Source organism: Phascolarctos cinereus, unplaced genomic scaffold (genome assembly GCF_003287225.1).
Source record: "Phascolarctos cinereus isolate Bilbo 61053 unplaced genomic scaffold, phaCin_HiC Scaffold_4;HRSCAF=312, whole genome shotgun sequence".
NCBI lineage: Eukaryota > Metazoa > Chordata > Mammalia > Diprotodontia > Phascolarctidae > Phascolarctos > Phascolarctos cinereus.
Genome location: NW_027555847.1, coordinates 699,623,500 through 699,648,692, shown reverse-complemented (window position 1 = coordinate 699,648,692; position 25,193 = coordinate 699,623,500). Strand labels below are relative to the sequence as shown.

Here is a 25,193-nt window from a genome sequence, read left to right as displayed (position 1 = left end):
CAACGACACACAGACAGCTATTCTGTTCTGTTCACTTTCCACGGAAGAGCACACTGAATGTCAGAGGGGCTATGGCAGAGACCACCTCCTGCTACCCTCCCCCACCAGGGGATCTGGATCAGCAGCCCAGCTATTAGATGTTGGGTCCGAGGACCTGGGTTTGAATCCCAGCAAATAATAAAAGCTAGCATTTATGCAACAGTAACAGCTTGCATTTCTATAACACTTTGCACATGTGATTTTATTAGATCGTCATAATAACTTTGTGACAGTCTACCTTTTCTCGTACATTCAAGCAGCTTCCATCTAACAAAAACATATCCCTTTCAATGTCATCCTTGAGAGGTATAAGAACACTACCAATAATGAATTCTTCAGTCACCTTGGCCATTGCATTGACCCTATCCAAGGGCAGACTGAATCTTGACTTACTTCTCAGGTAAGGACACAAATAATTGAACCTAGGGTGAGAGAGAGAGAGAGAGAGAAAGAGAGAGAGAGAGAGAGAGAGAGAGAGAGAGAGAGAGAGAGACAGAGAGAGAGAGAGACAGAGAGACAGAGAGAAAGGAGGGAGAGACAGGGAAAAAGAGAGAGACAAGAGACAGTGAGAGTGAGCAGAGGGAGAAAGAGACAGGGAAGGGAGGAGACAGACAGAGAGATCAGAGAGACAGAGAGAGGAAGAGAGGAGGAGAAGACAGAGACAGACAGACAGACAGAGAGAAAGGAGGAGTGACAGAGAAAAAGAAAAAGACAGGGAGGGAGGGAGAAAAAAGAGAAAGGAAAGAGGGAGACAGAGATTGCTTGATTCCAAAGGCAAGGTTCTTGACCTAAAGCTCCCATCCACCACTCCTCACTGATGCCACACCACAGCAGAGATAGCATAAGCAATTCCAGAAACACACAGACCCTTGAGAAGACTTTCCAGAGACCCTAGCACCAGATCCCAGAGGGCCACGCCTCCTTGCAAAGCCAGTCGAGGCCAAGCCTGTTCTGAGTCCTCCTCTTTCCTTCCCCACAACCCCAAGTACCTCCTGGGACCCCAGAGTCACCCTGTGCATTCACAGAATCCTTCCCTAGCTGCACCTTTGACCATGAGACCATTGCCTCAGTAACTACTGAGACCGTGGTGAAGGCATGGCCAGGAAGCAAGGTTAGTTCCTTGACCAGAGAAGAAAATTCAGGGTATGGGAAACCTAAACAACACAAAGAAGAACTATTCCTTTTAGCTCATGCTGATCTCCGAACAACAGGCTCCACCGTGCTGAAAATATGCTTCCCTTAAGAAGGACCAAGTATCGATCTGAAGGAAGAAAGGGGGCAGCGCTTACCTTGGGGGGATCAAAGAGCTCCAGGACGTAGTCTTCACCGCCTTCCCCGCTCACCACCTTCCTCAACACCAGCCGACCCCGCTGCCGAAGGGCCCCGCTGTCCATGGTGGCTTCGTCCACTAGGCCGTATTTGAGGACACCCTCCTTTCTCGCCTCAGGAGCCGGCTCCCTGGCCAGGCTCCAGGGCAGGATTTTCTTGGCCAGGCCCTGTTTAGAAGGGGGGTCGCCTGCCTCCCCCTCACCTGCTCCTTCCGCAGCAACCAGAGTTTCTGAGGGACGGCGTCGAAAGATATGGCGAAGGCTCCTTCGAAGGTGGTGGAAAGAGCAATGCGCGATGGAGCGGGGAGAGGCCAGAGGTGAGGCCCCTCCTGTGAGCTCCTCTGAACTCCGGGATTTGGGTAGGGTCTGGGAGGTGACCTCCGGGGCCCGCTCGCTGGCGTCGCAAGGCGCCTCCGCTTTGGGGGGTGTCGCCGAGCCGTCTGTGTGCCTCCTGCCAGTCTCCCGATAGTCCCGCACTCGGGAGGTGATGGGCCGTAGCCGCAGCTGGTGCACGGCCCAGCCCTCTCTCACCTCGTGTCGAAAATACTGCTGGAAGAGGTCCGTGAACTGCAGGGAGAAGTGGTCAGCCCCCAGTAGGTCATGATGGGGGTGCTCGCTGGCAAACAGCCAATATTGCTTGGCCAACTCCTTGGCCGTGGCCACAGCATGAAGTTCGCAGAATTCACTCCAGCCCCGGGGGTTCGAGGAGGGTGAAGGCTGAAGGGCCGGCCCATTCATTGCCGGGGCCGAGGCAGGGGGACTGAGCTGTAAGACACAAAAAGGTGTGGGGGGGGGAAGCTGCTGAGTAGGAAGCAGAGGCAGGGCTGCTCTGCCAGGCCTTCAACTGAGCCTTCCCTGAAGGTGCTGTAAGTTCCACCTGGAATGCCCTTCCATTCCCTCCTAACCTCATCCATCGTCAGGAACCCCACAAGGGCCTGGGTTCAAATCCCACCTTTAACACTTACTAGCTATGTGACCTCTGGGCAAGGCTCTCTGGGCCTGTTTCCTCAGCAGTAAAATGAAAGGGTTGGAAGAGATGGCATTACGGTCACTTCCTGTTCTCTACCCAGGATCCTTTGAGCTTTTCCTGACCACCCCACTCCATAATCTTCCTCTCTCCTGAACTCTCAAATGGTCAGTGTTGGAAGATCTGGGTTCAAATCCCAGGGGGAAAATAACCCATTGTCCTGCAGTGAAAGGAAACTGTCAGAGGTCAGGAGACCTGGCCAGCACTCTTTATATTAGAATCATAAACTGTCAGAGCTTGGACGTTGTGAGAACATAGAACACCAGAGCAAGAAGGGATCTGAGAACATCATAGGATGTCAGAGCTGGGAAGAGGGGCCTTAGAACACAGAATGTCAGAGTCAGAAGGGACCTTAGAACATAGGATATCAGAGTCAGAAGGGACCTTAGAACATAGAACATCAGAGCAAGAAGGGATCTGAGAACATAGGATGTCAGAATTGGGAAAGGCCTTAGAACACAGAATGTCAGAGTCAGAAGGGACCTTAGAACATAGGACATCAGAGTTGGGAGGGACCTTAGAACATAGGATGTCAGAGCTGGGAAGAGGGGCCTTAGAACACAGAATGTCAGAGTTAGAAGGGATCTGAGAACATAGGATATCAGAGTCAGAAGGGACCTTAGAACATAGGATATCAGAGTCAGAAGGGACCTTAAAACATAGAATGTCGAAACTGGGAAAGGCCTTAGAACACAGAATGTCAGAGTTAGAAGGGACCTTAGAACATAGGATGTCAGAGTCAGAAGGGACCTTAGAACATAGGATATCAGAGTCAGAAGGGACCTTAAAACATACAATGTCAAAACTGGGAAAGGCCTTAGAACACAGAATGTCAGAGTCAGAAGGGACCTTAGAACATAGGACATCAGAGTTGGAAGGGACCTTAAAGCATAGAATGTCAAAACTGGGAAAGGCCTCGGAACACAGAATGTCAGAGGTAGAAGGGACCTTAGAACAGGATGTCAGAGCTGGGAAAGGCCTTGGAACCCAGAGTATTAGGGCTAGAAGACATTTAGAACAAAGGCTATTAGGGCTGGGAGTGACCTTAGAATATAGGATGTCAGAGCTGGGAAGAGGGGCCTTAGAACAAAGAATGGAGTCCGAGTTGGGATGGGCCTTACAGCACTGACCCCTCCCTTTGGAGCCCCTGAGTTTCCTCTTTCCTGGAATAAAGGGCTGGGGCCTGGGGCCAATGAATTCATGAGGGTGAGAAACTCTGAAAGATGCTGGCCTGGCCCTCCTCCAGGTGAATCACTCTCCTCCTGGCTGGGCCAGCCTCCAGCATCCTGGTCTCCAGCATCTTTCAGTTCACCAAATCCACATTGGCCATGACCACCGTGAGTCAAAAAACGAGTCCAGAGACCCAGAAGTGAATTTCTCCCAGAAATCTGGGAAGACCTAATTTGACTCTTTCCTCTTGATCCTTGCTAGCTGTGGGGGAGAAGAATCCCTGCAGAATTTACTCTGCCAGATTCTTAGAAGGCCTCAGTGGGAACAACGAATATAAAGTACTTTGCAAACCTTAAAGAGCTATATGAATGCTAGGTATTAATTACTGTTACTATTATTATTATTATTATTATTATTATTATTAATTACCATAGAGGGCAAGTCAGGGCTGGCCAGGAGACACAGCCCACCTGCTTCATCCACAGGAGGATAAGGTACAACTGGGCCCAGGAAGTGACAAGGCATCAGAGAGAGTTTGGGAAGAAAAGTTTGGTATCTGATTCCCAAGCTCTCCCCACCCTCTGAATCCCCCATGGAACAAGCGGCCAGGCTAAACATGCCACGTCGGGGTCAGACAGCTGCATCCCTACTGTCAAATGTCTACACCCACCTCCCCACGCTGGCCCAAACTGGGCTGCTCCATGGTTCAGGGGACCCTGGGAACTCCAGTGAAAGGGTCAAAAACACAAGCACACCCAGAACCTAGTTCATAGGACCATAGATTTCAAGCTAGAAGGGAACTTAGAGGTCATCTTGTCCAATCCCCTCATCTCACAGAGGCGAAGCAGCCATCCCACGATTCACACAGACTAGTAAGGGAAGCAGGGGGATCTGAGCCCAGATTCTGGGACCCCAAATTCAGAACTTTTCTTACAGCCCCATGATGAGACATAAATCTGGAACCTATTCCCTTAGAGGGGACTAAAGCAAGAGAAGAAAAGGGGAGGGGAAGATGAGAAAAAAACCCCACATTGTCCCCAAAATCTTACTGTAGTTCAATTAAACTTTATGGCTGCATGAAGACTTGAGGATCCACTCCATACATACTCCTCTGCTTGATGTCACAGCCTGTCCTCAGCCTAACTGTATTGGATTCCATTGGTATTCCTCATGCTCTCAACTCTCTGCCTACGCAGTGTCCACCCCGACACCTGACACTCCTTGGCTCTGTACAGATGATGCCCACCCCTCACCTCTGCCTCCTAGAAAAAGGTTCAGCTCGAGACCCACCACCTAGTCTATTCTGTTTTGGATTCCCCTGGATTAGGGGCTCTTAATCTAGGGTCTGGGAAACTTGGGTTTTTTTTTAATATTCTGAAACTATATTTCGATCTCACTGGCTTCCTTTGTAATTCATATATTTTTACTTTATGCATCTAAAATCACTCTTCTGAGAGGGGGTCCATAGGATCCACCAGACTGATTGCCCTCATTGTTAGGGAAAAGGCTTCCATTTGGAAGCCTGGATTTATTATGTACATTATTTGCATTTATTTTGTTTATATTCTCTATTTACTTCTCTCTAAGCATATCGTAACCCCTCCCACATGGCCCGTATGTATGTTCCTCAAAGGCAGGGGACCTTCTTCCTGAGACGTTTGCCCCTGTATCCCCAGTGCCTACCATTTAAGTAGTAAGCATGCTTGTCGACTGACAGACTGAATGAAAGAAAGAATGAATGAATGAAAGAATGAATGAATGAAAGAATGAATGAATGAATGAATGAGGAGCCTCCTGCCTGTAGGGAGAGAGGGAAAAAAAAACCAAACCCAAAAAACTGACTCTCTTGGGTGAATTCTGCCCTAGCTCAGAATCACTTATCATTGACCCAGAAAAGCCCTAGGAAAATTTGTACAGTAAGTGAAATTTATCTAACACTTTAAAGTTTGTAAAACACTTTATAAAAATTGTCCCATTTAAGCCTCCTGGTGCCCTGTGAGTTTGGCACAGCAGGTATTATTATTAACCCCATTTTATAGAAAGAGAAATAACTCAGATAGTTGGATGAGATCCTAGCTCAGACACTTGAACTGCCTTTGTGATCTTGGGCAAATGACTTTCCCTCTCTGGGCCTCAGTTTCCTCATCTGTGCCTCAGTTTCCTCATCTGTAAAAAGGAGTTGGACCAGATGGCTTGAGAAGTCCTTTTCAGTTCTATCTAGGTCTATGATCCTATGATCCCAGGTCTCTACACCTCCTTGGTCCTCAGTTACCTCATCTGTAAAGGGGGGATATGGATTAGAAGGCCTCTGGGGTCCCTTCCAGCTCTATAGCTCTGATCCTAAGCATTCTTGAGAAGTGATACTCCAGTCTTCCTTTGAACACCTAAAGTGATGAGGAGCTCATTTCCTCACAAGGCAGCCCATCCCATTTCTGGACAAGCTTCAGTTGGTCCAAGGTTAACACAGCTAGTCAAAGTCAAAGTCAGAACTTGAATTCCGGTTTTGTGACTTCAACTCCTATGCTCTTTCCACTGTTTGGTCCAAGATCCTGAAGGAAGGTCGAACAACAGGGGAGCATCCCCGATGAAGCAGCGGGAGTCAGCCCAAGGCAGGGCAGAAAAGAGACCAGCTTGTATTTAACAAACATCAGGCTGTAAAAATAGAGCCTCTGCCCCTTCCCTACCTTGAATCCTGAGAAGGTTCTTCCCAAACATGGGAAATCCCAGAAAATATTCTAGAGAGGACAGCTCAAGTCAGGAAAATGATCCATGGCCATGATGCCTCTTTCTTTCAAACTTTACTGCAGCAAGTTCCAGTGAAGGCTATCTGGGGGCACAGGAACACCTAGGCACCAACTAGATCCAGGGGAATCCCGTGGCCCTCTCCCTGACCAGTGTGATGAGACATGGAGCTGAAGACTTGTGTCTGCCATTTGCGTGACTTAGCATCTCTCTGTAGAATGAATGCAGTCTCTTCATTCTCCTCATCTGTAAAACGAGGGAGCTAGATTCTAAAGACCCTCCCCACTCTAACATTCTACCGCCTCATGCCCAGACCCTCTTACTTGTAAGGCAAAAATGTAACAGGTCTTTAAGAGATGAAGTGAAGTCATTTAGAATTAACTGGATTCAGTTCCACACATATTCATTAAGCATCTTTCCTGAACTGGGCTTTGCACAAGACCCTGGGCTTACAAAGGCAAAAAATAACTGACCCTGGAGAAGCTCATTTTGTAAATTGCAATATTCATCTCTTTCATTCTATTTCTCTGGAACAACACCACATCCTGACCTGGTTAAAAAACAAACAGCATTGAATTTAGAGTGAGCAGATTAAAGGCGGGTGGGCTAGAGCTGGGAGAGATCTTAGAGGGTAAGGAAAGGGGAGTAAGCGTTTACATAGCACCTACTATATGCTAACCAATTTTTTCAAATATTATTTCATTTGATTCTCATAACCTCATTAAAAACAAGGTGCTATTATTATCATTACCATTTTACAATTGAGGAAACAGAGGCAGACAGAAGTTAAGTGATTTGCCCAGGGTCATATAGATAGTGACTGTCAGAGGGCACATTTAAACTCGGGTTTTGCTGACTCCAAGTCCTACAAGAAGCTTGATGAGGGTCTGGTGCTCTACCCACTGTACCACCTAGCTGCCTTAAATCTAGTCTAAATCTTTCATTTTGCAAATGAGGAAACTGAAGCCCAGAGGGGGTGTGGAACTTGTCCAAGTCACCCAGGCAGAGGCAGTGACAAAGGGAAGCTCTCAACTCCAGACCTCAGAATCCCAAGTCACTGCTTATTCTTTCCACCATATTATAGGAATTTGGGTCAGATCTGGGTTCAAATCATGTTTCTACCCCTTATTAGCTGTGTGATCTTGGATAAGTCTCTTCCCTTCCCTAGTCAAGGGTCAATCAAGCAGTTACTAAGCACCTCCTAAGTGCCAGGTGTATGCTAAGCCCTGCCCTCAAGCAGCATACAGTCTAATGGGGGAGACCACGTGCACACAAGTATATACAAAGCAAGCTTTAGACAGGATAAATAAGGAATAATTAACAGAGGGAAGGCTCTGGAATGAAGAGGGGTTGAGGAAGGCTTCCTGCAGAAAGTGGGATTTTATTTGGGACTAAAAGGAACCCGGGGAGGTCAATAGTTGTAGCAGAGGAGGGAGAGTGTTCCAGGCATGGGGAAGAACCAGAGAGAATGACCAGAGCTGAGAGATGGAGAGTTTGTTCATGGAACAGCCACGAGGCCGGCATCACTGGATCAGAGGGGTTTGGAATAGATGGTAGGTGGCATAGGGGATGATAGAAAGCTGGGCCTAGAGAGTAAGGAGGACTTGAGTTTAAATCCATCCTCAGATACTAGCTGTGTGACCCTGGGCAAGTCATTTACTCTTCACCTCAGTTTTCTCATCTGTAAAATGGGGGTAATAACAACATCTACTTCCTAGGACTGTTGTGAAGATCAAGTGATATAGTATTGGTAAAGCGCTTAGCACAGTGCCTAGCACACAGTAGGTGCTTAATAATTGCTTGTTTCCTTGTTGCCTGCCTGCCTTCTATTCAGTGTGCCCTAGGACCATTTCAAGGTCTCTTCACCTCTAGGTGGGGGTGTTTCATGAAGGGGGTGCTCCCAGAAGAGGCAGCTCTGTCACAGGAAGAGAAACCCCAAGTCTGGCTTGGGAAAAGTGAAGGAGCCCCATGTCAGGGGCTGGCCAAACCTTCTCAGGCCCCCCTGCCCTGTAGCGGATGTGCTTCACTCCTCATCAGCAGAGCTGGCCAGGTCTGCCTCACAGAGAGGAGCTGAGAACAGGCAGATTTACTTTCTTCCGGAGCCTGCTGGATCCCAGTCAGCAAGGGTTACCATGGGGCAGAGGGCCAGGGCTGGCCCTCTGGGATGCTCATGGCTGCCATTGCCTCCTTCATGTGCAGCCAAGGCCCAGCTGGGCCAGCTTCCACATTAGAATGCCCGTGCCCCTGGTGCCCTTTGGATTCTGTCAGGCCAAGAAGGGCTTCAGACCCAAGGCTTGAGGAGTGAAGGAGAAGTCACCACAGAACCCAATTTTGAAAAATCAAACATGTTTAAGGCTAGGCTTCTATCCCACAGCCAACTAGGTCCCATCCTATGAGGTCAGCCCAAGGGCAGCATTCAGGGGGTCAGGGCACTAGAGTAACTCATTCCGGCCCCCACTCTCAAAACAGACACAACCTCTCCTCTCCCCAAAGGACACCTTTGTCAGGGCACTCAAGCACAGAACCCTCTAGGCCAAAGAGGCTTAGCCTGGCATCCACAGGGGGGTCCCTGGATTTGGAGTAGGAGGGGGAATTATATCTTTATTTTAATCTAATTAGCTTCCTTTGTAATCCTATGTATTTTTATTTTGTGCATTTAAAAACACAATTCTGAAAAAGGGTCCAGAGGCTTCCTCAGACTGCCAAAGAGGCCCAGGACACCCAAATGCATGAGAACTCCTGCTCTAGGCACATCTCAGCCTACCTTAACATTGAAGCTACATTAAAAAACAAAAGTCCCAGGGGCAGCTAGCTGGTGCAAATGGATAGATAGGGCACCAACTCTGGAGTCAGGAGGACTTGAGTTCAAATTTGGACTCAGACACTTGATACTTACTCGCTGTGTGACCCTGGGCAAGTCATTTAACTCCAACTGCCTCATCAAAAAAAAAAAAGTCCCTTCTCTTAGGAGCATAGACTTAGAGCCAGGAGGCCATCCAGTCCAATCCATCCCCACAAGAAATCCCCCCTATAATCTCCCAAACAAGCAGCCATTCACCCTGTGCCTAAATACCTCCAATGAGGGGTGACCAACTACTCCATCCCTCCAACTCCCCCAAATTACCTCGTATTTATCTTGTGACAATAAAATAAATATAATTTATGTGTGTTATCTCCCCCATTAGAATGTAAGCTCCCTGAGGGCAGGCACTGATTCATTTTTGTCCCAGCTTCTCCAGGGCAAACAGTAGGTGCTTAATAAATGCTTGTTGGCTGACTGATAAACTGACTGAACACAGACACACCTCTTCCATTTTTGATCGACTCTCATTGTTAAGAATTTTTTTCCTTTTTTTTTTGGCTAGGCAGTGGGGTTAAGTGACTTGCCTAGGGTCACACAGCTAGTAAGTATCAAGTGGCTGAGGCCACATTTGAACTCAGGTCCTCTTGACTCCAAGGCTGGAGCTCTATCTACTGCACCACCCAGCTGCCCCCATGTTTTTTTTCCTTCTTAAGGACGATGCCTCCTTCCCACTTCTGTTCCTGGTGCTGCTGCCCCTTGGGGCAAAACAAACAGAACTGAATCGCCTTCATTTTACAAATGAGGAAAGTGAGGCCCCCAAAGAAGAGATAAAGGAGACAGAGCACTGGGGTCTACAGGTCATCAATTCCAGCCTTACTCTCTCCTCACTTTACAGCTGGGGAAACTGAGGCCTCAGAGTCTTAAGTTCCTTGCTCAGGCTCACATGGCTTCTCAGTGTCTGAGGCAGGGTTTGAACCCGGGTCTTCCTGACTCCAATTCCAACACTCTCCCCACAACATTGTACTTTTGGTTTGCCCAAGGACACACATTAGCTAATAAGTGGGAAGTGCCAGATTTGAATCCAGGCCCTCTGACTTCAAATCCAGAGCTCTTTCCCACTGTGCCAAGCTCTTCTCAGAGCCTGGGCTCAAATTACTGGTTAATAAAGATGCCCTTTTTTCTTCAGCCAAAAACAAGGTTTATTATAGATCTGCCGTATCAGCCAGACTCTTATGGAATCTGAGCGTTAAAGATGCACTTTGTAAATCTAGCAAATGAGAAGATTTTTGTAAAGCACTTAGCACAGTGCCCACAGTAGGTGCTTAATGAATGCTTCTTCCCCTTGGAGTGCTCCACAAATGTGAATTTATTATGATTATTAGGTGGACCCCTTGCGGAAGATTTGTGGGAGGAGCTGATGCCTCCCCCTGGAAATCACTTTGCATAGTCAATAGAACGTAAGTTCCCTGAGAGCAGGGACTTTTCCACTTTTCTCTTGGTATCTAATAACACCCACTTAATAAATTGTTGATTAAGTGATTGTTTATGTTTTGTATTTAATTTTCTATGTACATGCTGTGATCTCCCTCACCTCACCCTCCCATAGGATGCAATATGGAGGAAAAAGGTATTTTGGGTTTTCTCCCTGTATCACCAGCTTCCTTATCCACAAAATAATAGATGGATTTGATAGCCTTAAAGGTCCCTTCTAGCTCTACATCTATTTTTACAGATGAGGAAACTGAGGCTGAGAGAGGCAAGTCACTTGATTTGCCAGGGGTCACAGAGCTAGTAAGTGTCTGAGGTGGGATTTGAATTCAACTTCCCCTGACACCAAGTCCAGGAACTTGGAAAAAAAAATGCCACCCAGGCTGCTGTTATGATGTGAGCGCTTGTCTCTTGTCACTTTGCTCAGAGCAGAAAAATCAGAATGAAGCCTCGCCTTCCCAGCCCTCTCCCCTCCTCCTGCTTCCCCAGGGAGCCTGGCCCCCAGCCTAGGAGCAGGGGCCAGGACAATCTGCCAGTTCCCTTGAATGGAGGAGTCTGGCTCAAGGGATCTCAAAAGGTCAAGATTTCACAGAGCACTCTCAGTGGGGGTGGGGAGCCTTAGGGTCTCCTTCAGCAGTAGGCAGCCCTAGTGTCCCCATTCTGGCCTCAGTTTCCCCATGGTATAAATGGGGAGAAGGGCCCTGTCCAGAGACGTTGAACATGAGCCAAGCAGACAAAAGCTCCAGGCCAGAGGCTGAAAGAAACTGAAGTAAGGGCAGAGGAAGCTTGGGATTTAAACAGCATGTGGTGCAGAGCACAAACCCCTGCCGGCCCAGGGCTTCCTCCAGCTGCCCAGGGCTGTCAGCATTACCCAGTTCAAAGCAGCAAACTGTGGCATTCAAAGGGTCAGTCCTTGGTGCTACAAAGTGTGGGAACATTTCTGTGGCCTGGAGGCTCAGGAGATCCATCGGCAGAGAGGGAAGGAGGGGGGTGTGCCTCAGGAAACATATCGACAGAGTCAACAATCACCCAGCTAAGGCTCCCACAGCCAAAGCCCAGGAGCTGAATGTGCCACTATGGAAAGTGGGGGATGGGGCAGTCACTGGTCTGCGGCTGTGGGGGAGGACCCAGAATGCCAGAGTCCCTGCTTTGGCACCCAAGGCCTTGGGGGGAGGGGGCTTCTCTCCCTACACCCACCAAGGAAATCCTCTGAAGCTCTTGTCCCATGAGGTAGACCTTGGGTGTGGTTCACAGCAGGGAGGGCCTTCTGAGGTCATCTAGTGCAGCCATTTTACAGATGAGGAAACTGAGTTGAGAGGGAGATAAAGAGACTTGTACACGATTCTGTGTACAAGGTTGTACAGGTGATAAGCGATCATGGCACCATAGACATAGAGCAGGAAGGAGGCTTGTTTGATGGATGAGGATATTGGGGTCCCACAAAGTTAAGGGACTTATCTAAAGACACCTAGGTAGTAGAGGCCAGTTTTAGCTTCCTCTTTCTCACTTTAAGTATGTAGCCTAGTGCAGCAGAAACCATCCCGAAGAGTCTGGAGGCCGAGGTTTGAACCCCTGAAAAGTACTAATTGTGTGACCCTGGAGAAGTCGATTGACTTTTCTGAGTCTCGGTCTCCCTATTTTTAAAATGATGGAGTTGGACTAAAGGGGGGTCCCTTCCAGCTCCGAATGATGACCCTACTCTAAGCCTCACTTTCCTCAGCTGTAAAACGGGCATGCTCATCACTGAGCTCTATTTACTTTAAAAGGAGAGAAGGACTTTATAAGCCTAAAAGGGTTAGTTAAAACAAAACATAAGCCCTCTGTTTCTTAACCACGAAGTCCTGTACAGCAGGCTCTGGCCTAGGCTGTTCTCATGACCCAGGGATTAAGATTAATCAGTAACAGCCTGAAATGAGATCGAGACCCAAAACCTATGAAAAGTGCACTGTGGAGAGAACATCAGACAGAGCTGTAGGGGTAGAAGGGAGCCCAACCCCGTCATTGTACAGAGAAGGAAAATGAGGCCCAGAGGTGGAGAGGAATTACCCTCCTGCCCTCAGTTGTAAGTGGAGCCAAGGACAGAACCCACTCTGTCCTGCCTCTCCCACCCCCACAGGAGGGAAAGCTGGTGGTACCTAACTGACCTGAGAATCAGAGGACACGGGTTCAAATACTACTCTGCTCCTTGGGACTTTGATTTTACCTTTCTTGGACCTCAGTTTCTTCATCTATAAAATGAAAGAGTGGGGGGAGTTGAATTAGATGGCTTCTACTCTTGGCCTCAGTTTCCTCATCTGTGAAATGCGATTCGACCAGACAATTCAAGTTCTAAATCTGTGCTTTGCTGATCTTTTTCTAGGTTGCTGTGGCTGGGCCAGGTCCTGGGGGCTTGACTTGAGCTCTTTCCCCTCCCCCGCTCACTTATCCACTCCCCAGTCCCTTCCCAGACCCCAGCTGGGCAGCATTGCTGGAATTTCCCAGGCCAGCCCCCATCCTGTTGAAATTAATAGTCCCACCAAGAGCCAAACTCCACACACACAAGGCTCTCAAGGAGGGACAATTACTGTGTTGTTCCAAGAGATCTTATCTCTCTAATGAACAATTTAAAAGCACCCAGGCAATTACACAGCCTGCCCGACTAGGAGTCCCGGGATCGAATCACACGGCTCCCACCCCCAGCCCTCAACCCCCCTCAAACCAGAAGCCCCATTAATAGAGAGAAACTGTGAATGCACCAAGAAACCTTTGATTCAGACCCATCTGCTCCAGGGCAACTCTGTCCGTGCCACCTACCCTGGCCTTCATGAAAGCCCTCTGCCCCCTCCACAGGGAGGCCTAGTTGGTGAGAGACCCTGGGTTCCTCTGGCAGGCAGGCAGTCTGGGAACAGAATAGTCTTTAAAAAAACCAAAACCAAAACCAAGGCAGGAGAAAGAGAGAGATGGAGACAGAGACAGGGAGAGAGACATAGAAAGAGGGAGAGGCAGACAGACACAGAGACAGACATAGAGAGACACAGAGAGACAGAGAGGTAGAGAGAGATAGGGAGAGAGACAGATTGGGGGGAGTCTTGGTGGCTAAGCTGACTAGGACCCTTGAAAGAAACAATCCATCACCAAGTATTTATTAAGGAGTGCCTTCTACTTCCCCTCCTGAGGCAATAGGGGACACCAAGGGTAGGCATGTGGTCCCTTCTGGACCAGGGGAAGTTGGCTTGAGTTCACCCCCCCTCTCCAAGTTCTCCTCTCCTCATCTAGGACGATAGAATTCTCTCCTTCCTGTCTCAGGCTTTCACTACTGCTTTCCAGCCTTGTGTATTGTGGCTGCCTCCGGCCACTTCTGCAGAGTTGGCATCTCAGCTTTGGTGCCCACTAAAATCTCCTCCTCTAGAACCCCCCCTGCCCCCCCCCCGCACATTCCTCCCTGCCCCTCCCCCTCCCTTCTCCAAGGGCCCTGGGCTAAAGCTCAGGGCTGCTGTTCCCTTACCTGCTGACCCAGCAATGGCCCCTCTAGTCCCCAGGGTTCTGCCAAATGCCACCAGATGGGCAAGCAGAGGTTGCTCCCCTCACCCCCCAACCCAAAGCCCAGCTCCAGGTCCTTCTCCACCTGTGCCAGGGGCCCTACTACCTGGCTAATGTCAGAAATGAGGGCAAGGTGAGCATTCCCCAGTTAATTATAGGTTCTGAGCTTCAGGGGGATTGCAGGGGAGGGAGGCCAGAGGGAAAGAGTTTTCCCATGGTGTGGAATCCTGTTTTCCTTTTCAGGGGTGGGGGTAGGAATGGCTTTAAAAAGCAGCTCACAGTGATAGCTTAGCACCAGGCAGACTATGAACAGTTTCAGCCTGGGAATACACGTGCTTCAAACACCTGGAAGGGGGGATGGGGGGCGTCTCATTATTTCACAAGAGAGATGCTTCTTCCTCGAAATCTTCCTTGATATCATTCATTCATTCTTTAAATAAACACTTATTAAGCACCCACTGTGTGCACTCCAGCCAGAAATAATTTCTCCTGACTTTTTTCACTCACACTAATTGTCATAGAATGCAAGCCCTTTGAGGTCAGAGACCATGTTTTCGCCTTTTGTTGCGGCCTGGCACATAGTAGGCATTTAATAGATGCTCGCTGACGGTTCTGCTTCTGCTACTTACTTGGTCATACTCTGCCCGCATACAAGCCTCTTAACCGCTCTGGGCCTCAGTTTCCCCATCTGTAAAATGAAAGGATCGGACTGGATGCCCTCAAAGATCCCATCTAGCACCAATACTATGAATCTATGATATCAGAAGACACAGAATACGAGAGAATATAGTTGGAGAAGAGCTTAGAACACTGAATGTCAGGTTGAGAAGAGAGTTTAGGACTCAGAATATCTGAGTTGGGAGGGGCCTTGGAGCTCAGAATGTCAGATCTGAGGGTGGGGAGGAGGAAGGAAGCACTTTTAGAACATGAAATGTCAAAGCTGGAAAGACCCTTAGAATGTGGAATTGGCTGAACTTTAGAGATAGAAGGAATACTAAAACATAGAAACTCAGAGCTGGGAGGAAACATAGATATCGTTATGATCCAAACCTCTCTTTGTATAGACAGGACATCTTAGGTCCAGAGACAGAAGTGACTTATCCCATGACTTCCTAGTGGCAGCCTGGATTTGAACCCAGACTTGATTCTAAATCCAGCCCCTTCCCCCCTGTAAACCCCAGATTTGTTGGACCAGATCGAGGACCACCGAGATGTCCAAGGCTGGGGGAGATAGCTCAGGATGCTACGACATCCACCCCTTGGCCTGCTCTGGGCTAAAATTCACCATCACTCTCACTGGGGTTTCCTGCGTTACCTTGGACTCATATAAAACATTTATCGGGCTTGTACACAGTGTTAGAACAGGAAATGTCCTCCCGCATCCTCCCCCCCCACTCTAACTCTCCCCCCACAGCACTGCGTGCAAGGACCAGGAAAACTCTGGGCTCTGCTACTTCCCCAGTCATCCCCTAGCCAGCTAGAGGGCAGGGGCACAGAAACTGGCTTGATCCTAGAAGCTTAGCTTGGTTCCGATTCTGACTCCCCTTGGGTGAAGATCTTTAGGAGAGGACCTTTCATTTGGCTTCCTACCCTTCAGTGCCAATGATCATGTTGGGTATGTGAGTGGCTTAATAATTGCAAAATGCTTATCGAATGGAACTGCATTTGTCCCTCTAAAATTAGGGACTGTAGGGTTGGGACTGATGAGCCCCTTGATGTCCCACCCCTGGGAGAATGAAGTAGAGAAACTTTCAGCCACTGGAAGCCCTTTATTGCAATGTTTTGGGGGGTAAGTACCTCATACCATTTCTCAGCCAGCTCTTTTCACTGGGATAGTGGGTGATTGGGTGGGGGTCAGAATCCCTGGGTTTTAGTTCTGGGTGTGCCAACTATCTATCCACCGTATGACCTTCAGTAAGCTACCTAGTCACTCTGGGCCTCCACTTCCTCATCTGTAAAATGGGGGCAGCAATACCTTCTCACCCTTGAAGATCAAATAAAGAATACACCCACAAATGTTCTGGAAAATTTAGTGTTCTATTCAAATCGTAGCATCATAGATTTAGAGTTGGAAGGGACCCCAGTGTCTAGTGAATCCAATTTCTCTCATTTTACAGATGTGGAAACTGAGGCTGGGAGAGGTTCCGAGGCAGGATTTGAACCTGGGTCTTCATGATACCATGTGCAGGACTTTATCCATTTATACCACACTGCTCCTCCAAGGAATATTTTTTTCCTCCATTATTCCAGTTGGTATGGAGGACTATCGGTCTTTATCCCCTCTCCCCCCTCATATCCACCAATCCCTAACCTCCTCCACTTCTATCAGGACTGCCAGTCTGTGAGTCAGCAGACTAGATGGGCTTTGACTTCCTACTACAGGAAGCCAGAGGTTCCCCCAACCCCCACGCCTGGGGCTGGAGCCTCTGAGCAGCTGTAAACACCCCTAGACCAGAGATGGGATCAAGCTGGGAAGTCAAGACCATGCCCAAACTCGGTCCTGGCAGACTTAGAGAGTGGGGGGGGCACTGAATATGCCCTACCAGAAGCAGCAGAAGCAAGCTGCCGGCTAAACAAACTCCCTAAACACCCCCTCCCCTTGTTTCTCTGCCACATTGTGTCTCTTACCCGACCTCCCCCACCTCCAACTCTCTCCTCCTAATCCACTCCCCTTTCCAGGGGCCTGCCAACTCAGTGAAGCTGGTCCAGATTCCCTGCACACCCTTGGCTAAGCCTCCTAACCTCTATGAACCTTCATCAGGGCTTAGAATTGGGAACCAGAGTTCAAATCCTACTTCAGACACTTACTAGCCCAGGCAAGAAGTCCCTTAAGAATTTCAGCCTCCATTTCCCTATCTGTGAAATGAGAGGACTTGATAATATCTAAGGCCCCTTCTTGCTCTAAATCCTGATTCCTTAAATAGTTGATGGAGATTTCACACAAATAATTTTAAGCCTCACAGCATCTCTTTAAAAGGAGAATTAGTATTATCATCCCCATATCACAAATGAGAAAACTGAGGTTCAAAACGTCCAGTGACTTGTAGTTATGCTTATTTTAGGGCTAGGGGGAGCTACCAGGTAAGAAAACTTCTTTTCCTCATGGAGGAATGTGGGTTCCAATGTGGGTCAGCACCTTCTCTTCAGAGCTACCTAGAACAACTATCTCAAATTCACATAAAAAAGGTGCTACTCAAGTCCTCTGCATATTGGCTTAGAAAACCACATATCAGCATTATCTATGTTTTATTGTATTTTCATTTATTTTGTTAAATATTTCCCAATTACATATAAATCAGATTCCAGCTGTACTCCCATGCCTCTGGCCTAGAGCACAGAGAGGTTGAGGGACTTACCCAGGGTCACACAGCTAGTGTGGGTCAGAGGTGAGATTTGAACCCAGGTCTTTCTTACTCGATGGAGGCTGGCTCTCTAACCAATACAACCTGCTTTCTTTCCTGTCTTGTAGGTAAGAAAGCAGTCTCAGAGAGGCCAAAACCCTCACCTAGGGGTCATCAGGGATAAAAGGTCAGAGGAGGGATTCAAAGATGGGTCTCCACAAATACATTGTCCTGTCCATTGTACCACATTGCCTCCAGAAAATATTCTCCTCATGCTTCCATCCCCTTCTGTCCTCTCACTCCCTCACTGGAACTAGAGTGGGAAGGGATCTTAGAGACCACGTAATACAACGTCTTTGATTTTACAAATGAGGAAACTGAGGCCCAGAGAGAGGAAAGGGCTTGGCCTAAGGTCAGATACCCCAAATATCCACATACCATCCCAGAGTTTGTAAGGGGAAATCTGTGTGTCCAGGAGGGGGTCCCCTGGTCGACCTCCCCTCCCCACCCAGGCCCAAAAGCAGTGACATGTGGGGGCCTAAGGGAGACCCATTGGTGTTTCCATTCTAGAACTGGCCTGCGGCTAACTCTGGATGCAGGCAGGCAGCCACATGATCGAGGCTGGCTGGGAGCCCTAGCTGGCCATCGATTACCCCACCTTCATGTGTCATCTGGGTGGTCCTTCTGCCTGGATGGTCACTGACACAGAGGGGCACTGACTCAGTCCCAGTATGCAGGGCCTCCAAAAGGCCCATGAGCCTGGGAACTCAAACTCCTGGGTTCAATTAGATCCTGACTCACTGCTTGACCCAAGAGGAGTCACTTCCCTTCCCAGATCCTCAAGGGAATGTGGAATGAGGATCTTCTGGGGAAGGATGAGCCCCCTCTGGCAAGAGAATCTGGCAGAAACCAGAGCATTCCTGAAAAAAAAAAAAAGGCCACTTCCTGGAGCGACTTGTCCACCTGCTCCCATCCCCTTACATTGTTTCTATTCTTTCCTAACTCTTTTCTCCCTCCACCTCCCTTTTCCTGCTCCTTGGTTCCCATCCCAGCTCTGCTTGACCTCTCTAGGCTTCTTTGACCCCCCTCCCCTCATGTAAAGCAGGTATGACATACTGTTTGTCCATCCCTACTACATGGTAACAGCTTCTATTTTGAAGACCCAGCCAACCAAATAAGATGGGAGTTTTCTGGGAAACTTGAAATAAAAGTCCCTCCAGCTCTGAGAATCTAGGATATGGCTCACCTTTGGGGTCTCTCCTTTGAATGGCCAAATGTTTGGAGATAATGCTGTCTATAAAGTCTGGAATATCAAAGGGACCTGGACCAGATTAAGACGTAAAGATAGTGTTCCCAATTCACAGCCTCACGCCAACCTGGGATGCCCTCATTCCCCAGCAATGTGTCTACTCCTGGCCACTTTTCAAAGGATAATGGTGGCAAGAGAATTATGGCTGGCACTGAGTACCCCCTGCCTGCCAGCCTTTCTGACTCTGACCAGCTCCCTGCCAGACCTCTGGGGCATTCTGTTCCCCCGTGCCAAAATGCTCCCAGCCTGGCATCAGGCAGAACAAGCCCCTGCTACCACCAGGTCAGGCAGAAGAGCAATGTGAGGGTACCCAGAAAGCACAGCCCCTGAATGCTATCTACCAGCTCTTCCAAGGCCAACGGCCCTCCAGGAGAGGCAGTGTCACCCCAGCTCATCCAAATGTCAGGGTACCCTGGCATCAAGTCAGGATGGGTGTGAGGTCCAAGGAGCACTAAGTTGGCAGCAATGCCATCTGGAAGCTGTCAATTTCAGAGAGCCAGCTCAGAGGCCAAGCTCTGCTACATTTTGATTTTTTTTAAAGAAATTTATATTTATAGGAAAAAGCACTGAGCCTTAGCCCCTGGAGGGATACTCCACAGTATGGTTTTTTTTGGGGGGGGGAAGGGGAGGAGATACGAGAGTGGAGAAGGCAAACAGACCTGATTCAGAGCACAGGACAGGACATTTTTCTTTCCCAGACCCTGGGAGCCCCAAGTGTTTCTTCTTAAGATTCTAGGAATCCACAGTCATCCATCCGTTCCCCTTCTTTCCTTCTTGCCCCCTCCCCGGCCATCATTCTTTGTTACAGCTATAATAGTAATAACCACTAACATTGATGTAGTGCTTTCAAGGTTTACAAAGCACTTCATATGCATGATTTCATTTGCTCTCCAAACACTCTACAGAGGTTGGTGCCACCAGACTGAGAAACAGAGAGGTTAAGTATGGCCCAGGGTCACACAGCTATTAGGAGTGAGAGACAGATTCTAACCCAAGTTGATTCAGATTCTAAGTCAAGCATATACTACACTGGCTCTCAGGTCTGAAGTGACTTCCAAAGCTTTCATCTATTTGTTCCAGCTTCAAGGTTAGTCCCTGTACCAGAGACTGGCCTCCTACTTCTCTCCCTGCCTCCGCTTTCCTCCCCATTCTAGCCTGTGTCACCAGAGGACCAAGGGATTTAGAGTTTGAAGGGACCACAGGACCATCACACACCAAAGATCACGGATTTATAATTTATTATGTTCAATCCCAATAGAATTTGCATTGGCTTCCATAGTCCCCACACCTGCCACACAGTTGGCTGGCTTATTGATCAGTTGCTTTAGATACGGACGGAATCTTGGAGGTCACCTAGTCACAGCATCAGGGAACTTCAAAATTGAGAAGGAGCGCAGGTGCCGTCAAAGCTAACCTGTATCCCCGAAAGAATTCCCTCTACAATCTCTACAATCCCAGTGATAATCTAGCCTCTGCTTGAATACTTCTGGTGATGGGGAACCCATGACTTCTAGAGTTCCCCCTTTGAGCAGCCCTAGTAGTGAAGAAGGTCTTGCTTACAAGGAACCTCAATCTGCGTCTTTACAACTTCTACCCATCGTCACCGGCTCTGTACCCCCTAGCCTCTTCATTTTACGAATGAGGAAGCTGAGGCCCAGAGAAGGGAAATGAGTTCCTCAAGGTCACACTTAGTTGAGTGAGAACTAGAACCCAGGGCCTTCAACTCCACAGATCCAGGGCTCTCTCCAGCCTCGACTTTGTAGTAGGATGGTCAGAGGGATGAGAACTCCTCCTCTTCCCCCTTCTCCCTTTCCTAACACACAGAGCAGTGGGAAGGGAGCCCAGATCTGCAGGTTCAAACCCCAGCTCTGCTACCACCATACCTCGTGAGACCTTGAGCAAGTCTCTGGGCCTCAGTTTCTTCCTCTGTAAAATGGTGGGGCATCTGCTGTCCCTTCCAGCCCTGGGTCTATTCAGGATTCCTGGGATATCAGAGGCCATCTAGACTAAGCCCTTTGTTTTAGAGGTAAGGAAACAGGAGCCCAGAGAGGTTCAGAGCTGGAGGGGACCTTAAAGTGCAGCTAGTCTAAGCCTCCCATTTTACAGAGTAAAAAGCTGAGGCTCAGTGAGGTGAGTGACTCTTCCAAGGTCACACAATCATCAAAGCTGGTCTCTGAACCCAGGTCTTCTTGACCCCAAGCCCAGTACCCCATCTATTATGCTATGGCTCCTTCCAGCTCTAAATCTTATGAATTCATATAATTATAAATAGGAAGGGAGGTATGCCACCCTCTACCTCTGCCCCAAACCCCACTTTGGACTGGGATGCTGGCTGATGCTACAGTAAAGTCTCCCTCCAAAGTAGCCCTGAAGGACTTTGAAAGGAGGGTACTGTCCTGCTCTCTCTCTTATAAAGTACTCTGAAAGTGTTTGAGAGAGATGGGAATACTCCGCAGTTTTTCTCAGAGGCCCAGAATTTAAATTTCTGCTCTGGGGGATATCCTAGGGTTCCTCTGGGGCACCTATCTCCCTTGCCATCCTGGGACTGAAATGTTTACAGCCCCATCTGTGTTCCCTTAAATTCGCCTAGTGAGGGATGGCCCAGTCAAACGATCCTGGGCAGCTTCCTCATCTGCCAGCTGAGAAATGCGGCAGTGCCCCCTCTAGTCCTGGGATTGGGGGAATTGGAAGGGAAGACCACAGATCATAGGTTTAGAGCTGGAAGGGACCTTGGAGAACATCTAATCCAGCTTCCTCATTTTACAAATGAGGAAACTGAGTCCCAGACTAGGGAAGTGACTTGCCCAAGGTTGCCCAGGTTTTAAATGGCAGACGGTGAGGGCCTTTGACTCCAAAGTCAAGTTCTATTGCTCAGACTACAAAAGACAGAGAGATAAGATCTTTAAGCAGAGAGCCTGTTCTTCCTCTAGGCTGATCCAAGACACCCTAGGGACTCCCCCTTCCTCATCTTGGGAAGACAGTTGGTCAGCAAGCATTTAAGTGCCTGGGTGCCCATACCTCCCTTCTCTACTATCTCCTGGGGGGAGAGTGGGGGAGGCGGTTAGGACAGTGAGGGTAGGGGAATGTCAAAAGAGGATGGGGAAGAGAAACAAGGAAATATGGTAATCAGGAAAATGAGCCAGGACTTCGATGAGGGCCCCCCACTCCAAGTTCCTCAAATCCTCAAATGTCCCCAGGCCCCCCCCCCAAACACACCAAGACTGGCAGGAGGGGATTTCTGAGAGACTCATGACAGTCACCTAAAATACCCTTGTCTGTGGGGAATGACCAAAAGCTTTGACAATCTTCTCCCACGTTCTCTCCTGGGGAAACACCTCTGTTAACATAGCCTGACCCACAGTCCTCCCTGACTGCCCTGAGAGACAACTGTCAACCAGGTTTGAGAAAAGTGGGTGGATCCTGTCGAAAATAATTCAGATGCTCTTGGTGGGGGTCGGTTCCATGGAAGGGCTGCTAGTCCCAAGGACTTTCTTTCCTGGGGGTCTCCTTTTCAAGGCTACCACTCCCACAAAGGTGCTTGAAGTACAGAAGACAGGATGGGAAAGGGTGCTTAAGTGGACGAAGAGGGGAGGGCCTGCCGTCCAGGGCCCCACTCTGCCCCCTCACCCCAGATTTATTTCCTTGTCAAAAGGAAAAGGGACATAGGATGAGAAACCGAAGCTCCCCCCAGCCTCCCCAGTCTAGGCTGAGAGTCCCCGGGGACAGGCAGACTATACTTTCACTTTCTAGAAACTCACGGCAGGGACGACTCCCTCTTCCAAACAGCACACCCACACTCAGCCTTCTCCCTGAGCCATGGACTGACCCTTTTGCCAAGACTTGGTCAGCTTACCTCCCTTGCCCTCCGGGACTCAGGATGGGGCTGTTAAACAGACAGTGTCCCCACCACCACCCAGAAATCACCAGTGCCTTAAAAACCAGCCCCCCACAGATTTGCAAACCCCTTTCGCCCTTGCCTGGGGCTGTAACACGTGGGTGGGTGGGCGAGAGGAATGGGGTTAGTTCCCAAGTCCGAGAGCACTGGTCCTCAGCCTCAGCGCCCTAGCGGGGGGGGGGGGGGGGAAAAGGGGGGGGACGGAGAGCGGAAAAAGAAGGACTCGGAAAGCTGAGGCTGGGCACAAGCGGATAAGGGAGTGCCCACCACCTTTGGGGCATCAGTCCCATGATCCCTATGTCCTCCCTTTCTCCCCCAAGGCGCACCTCTCGCTAGGAGCCAGGTTTTGGGAGCCTTACCTGAGAGAGAAGCCGTGGGGGTGTAGCTGGTCCATGGTCTCACTTGTCACCAGTGTCCTCTCCCACTCCTCCCAAAATCGTTACCCCCTTAAGCTCTCTGTCTCTCTCTGTCTCTCTCTATCTTCTCTCTGTCTCTGTCTCTCCTCTCACACACGCACACACACACACACGCACACATACACACACACACTCACACTCACACACACACACACACACACACACACACACACACACACACACGCACGCACACTCACATCGGGCTCAGGAAGGAAACCCGGACTCGGAAAATGGCCAAGGTCTCATCATTTCCGCTGACAGCTCTTGACAGTTGAAGATGAGTCCGGGGCCAAGCAAACTTTGCCGGGGGTCAGGCGGGATCCTGCCGCGAGCCGGACCGGAACGGGCCGCGAGCGACTGCCTGGACTGAGCCCTCGCTCAGGCCGGGAGAGCTCAGAGGAAGGCAGAGAGGACAAGAGGAGCAGAAGGCAGCAGTGGCGGCGGCTCGGGCAGCAGAGCCCATGCCTCCCTTCGTCTGTCCCTCCCTCTGTCCCTCCCTCTCTCCCTCCCGCCGGTTACGTAAAAAGGATCATTACTCCGAGGGACTAGAGGCCCGAAGGACTGCAGGGGGTGTGTGCCAGGCGAACCGTGTCCCCTCCCCCTGCCAGTGGCTACGGACTCGGATTTGGGGCGCGCTGAGGCTGGATGGGGGGTCACTGCAGGCTCTCACCCCAGACAGGGAAGTCAAGCCAAAAGAGGAGGCAGAAGCAGTTCCCCCCGGGGCTCTGGGCCGAGGGGAGGAGTTTGGACCGGCGCCTACGCCTCTTTCCCTAGACTAGGTCACCCCGAGGGGTTTGGATCTGCAGGACCAAGCTCCCTAGCTTCCCGCCGCATCACTCCTCTCTCACCTTGGGGGGTTTGGGAAGGACGGCTGAGCGTGCCCGGCTCCCTTCACCGAGGGCTGCCCTCAGCCCACCTACACCCCCCCCCCAAGGCTACCCAAGAACACGTGCCAGGGACCCTGGACCCTGGGAAGCTACTGAGCCACCGCCCCCTCCCTGCAACCACATTCCGCAGCCTGTCTCCGAGTGCCCCTCGCTTGGATTAGAGCTGCCCCTGACCCAACGCAAGCAAACCTAACGAGTCTCATAACGTCGCACGAGAAGGAATGCCAGTATTCCATTTTTCACAGATAAGAAAACTGAGGCCCAGGGAAGGGCAGGTTGACACACAGCTGATGTTATGCCAGAGCTTCCCAGCTCTAGTCTTCTTACTTTGGGATCCTTGCTCCTTTCCCAGTGCCTCGAACACAGGTGGTATATAATAAATGTCTGTGGAACCCGCTACTCTCTGTTCCAGTATAGAGGAAATAACTTAGCCAAAGTCCTCCGGCCGGCCTTCAGAGCCCTACACAATCTAGTACATCCGTAGTCTCCTCTCCAACCTCAAACCTTGGCTCCAGTAAGGCTGTCTAGAAATTCTTACACCCCTTGCCCAGCCCTCCTGACCCCTGCAGCCTCTCTCTCTCCCAGCTCACTTACTCTCTCTTTACTTTCTTAGGGGGTCACTTACTTGCCCTGCTTGGTAGCAGGACACAGACGTGCCCTTCTCAGACGTGCTAGTCTTCTCTCCCCGGGAGATTTTTAAAATTCCCCTCAGCAGGGGTGATGTCTTCTACCTTGTGTCGTCCCCCGGGGCGCCTCGCCCAGTGCCAGGCACACAGCAAGGTCTCCATGGACGCTCTTGGGAGGAAGGCACGAAGGCAGCCTGGGTAAGTGGAGATGCTCCCCTCCGGTGTGTGTGGGGGGGTAGAGATAGCGGCAGGCGGGGACGGGGGGGGCGCGGCTGTGTAGCTTGGGAGCACAGCTGTTCTCGCCCCGAGTCTGCACTGCCTTCATGCGCCCCCTACAGGGCCAGGCCCGTGCAAGTCCACAAGCATTTATTTTGCGTCCGCTATGTGAAGGGAGTTTGGGGGGTGGGGTGGGATACAGAAATAATTTAAAACTGGCCCCAGCCTTCAATGAGCTTTCATTCCCCTGGGGTAGTCCAACTTGTAAACAGATAAGAAAACTGAGGATAATTTCCCCCGGCTTTCCCAGGCAGTGGAAAAGTTGGAAAACTTTTGAAAGTGGAGGAAATTTGGTTTCTCCGGCTTAGGGAGGGAATCAGCTCGCAA

At 49.8% G+C, this 25,193-nt stretch overlaps 1 protein-coding gene across 7 annotated transcripts in view; it reads right to left on the bottom strand.

The window, feature by feature from the left end:
- The window catches only part of SH2B3 (SH2B adaptor protein 3), a 103,951-nt gene extending 79,123 nt beyond the window's left edge, over positions 1–24,828 (bottom strand). The window contains exons 1-2 of one of the 7 annotated variants that reach the window (XM_078154310.1): positions 24,696–24,828; positions 1,329–2,132 (exon numbers count right to left, since the gene is read on the bottom strand). In XM_078154310.1, the coding sequence (XP_078010436.1) occupies positions 1,329–2,132; positions 24,696–24,752 (861 nt within the window). In that variant the 5' untranslated portion in view covers positions 24,753–24,828. The other 6 variants (XM_020970185.2, XM_020970186.2, XM_020970189.2 and 3 more) reach the window with 6 other exon arrangements.
- Positions 24,829–25,193: the final 365 nt, after the last annotated feature.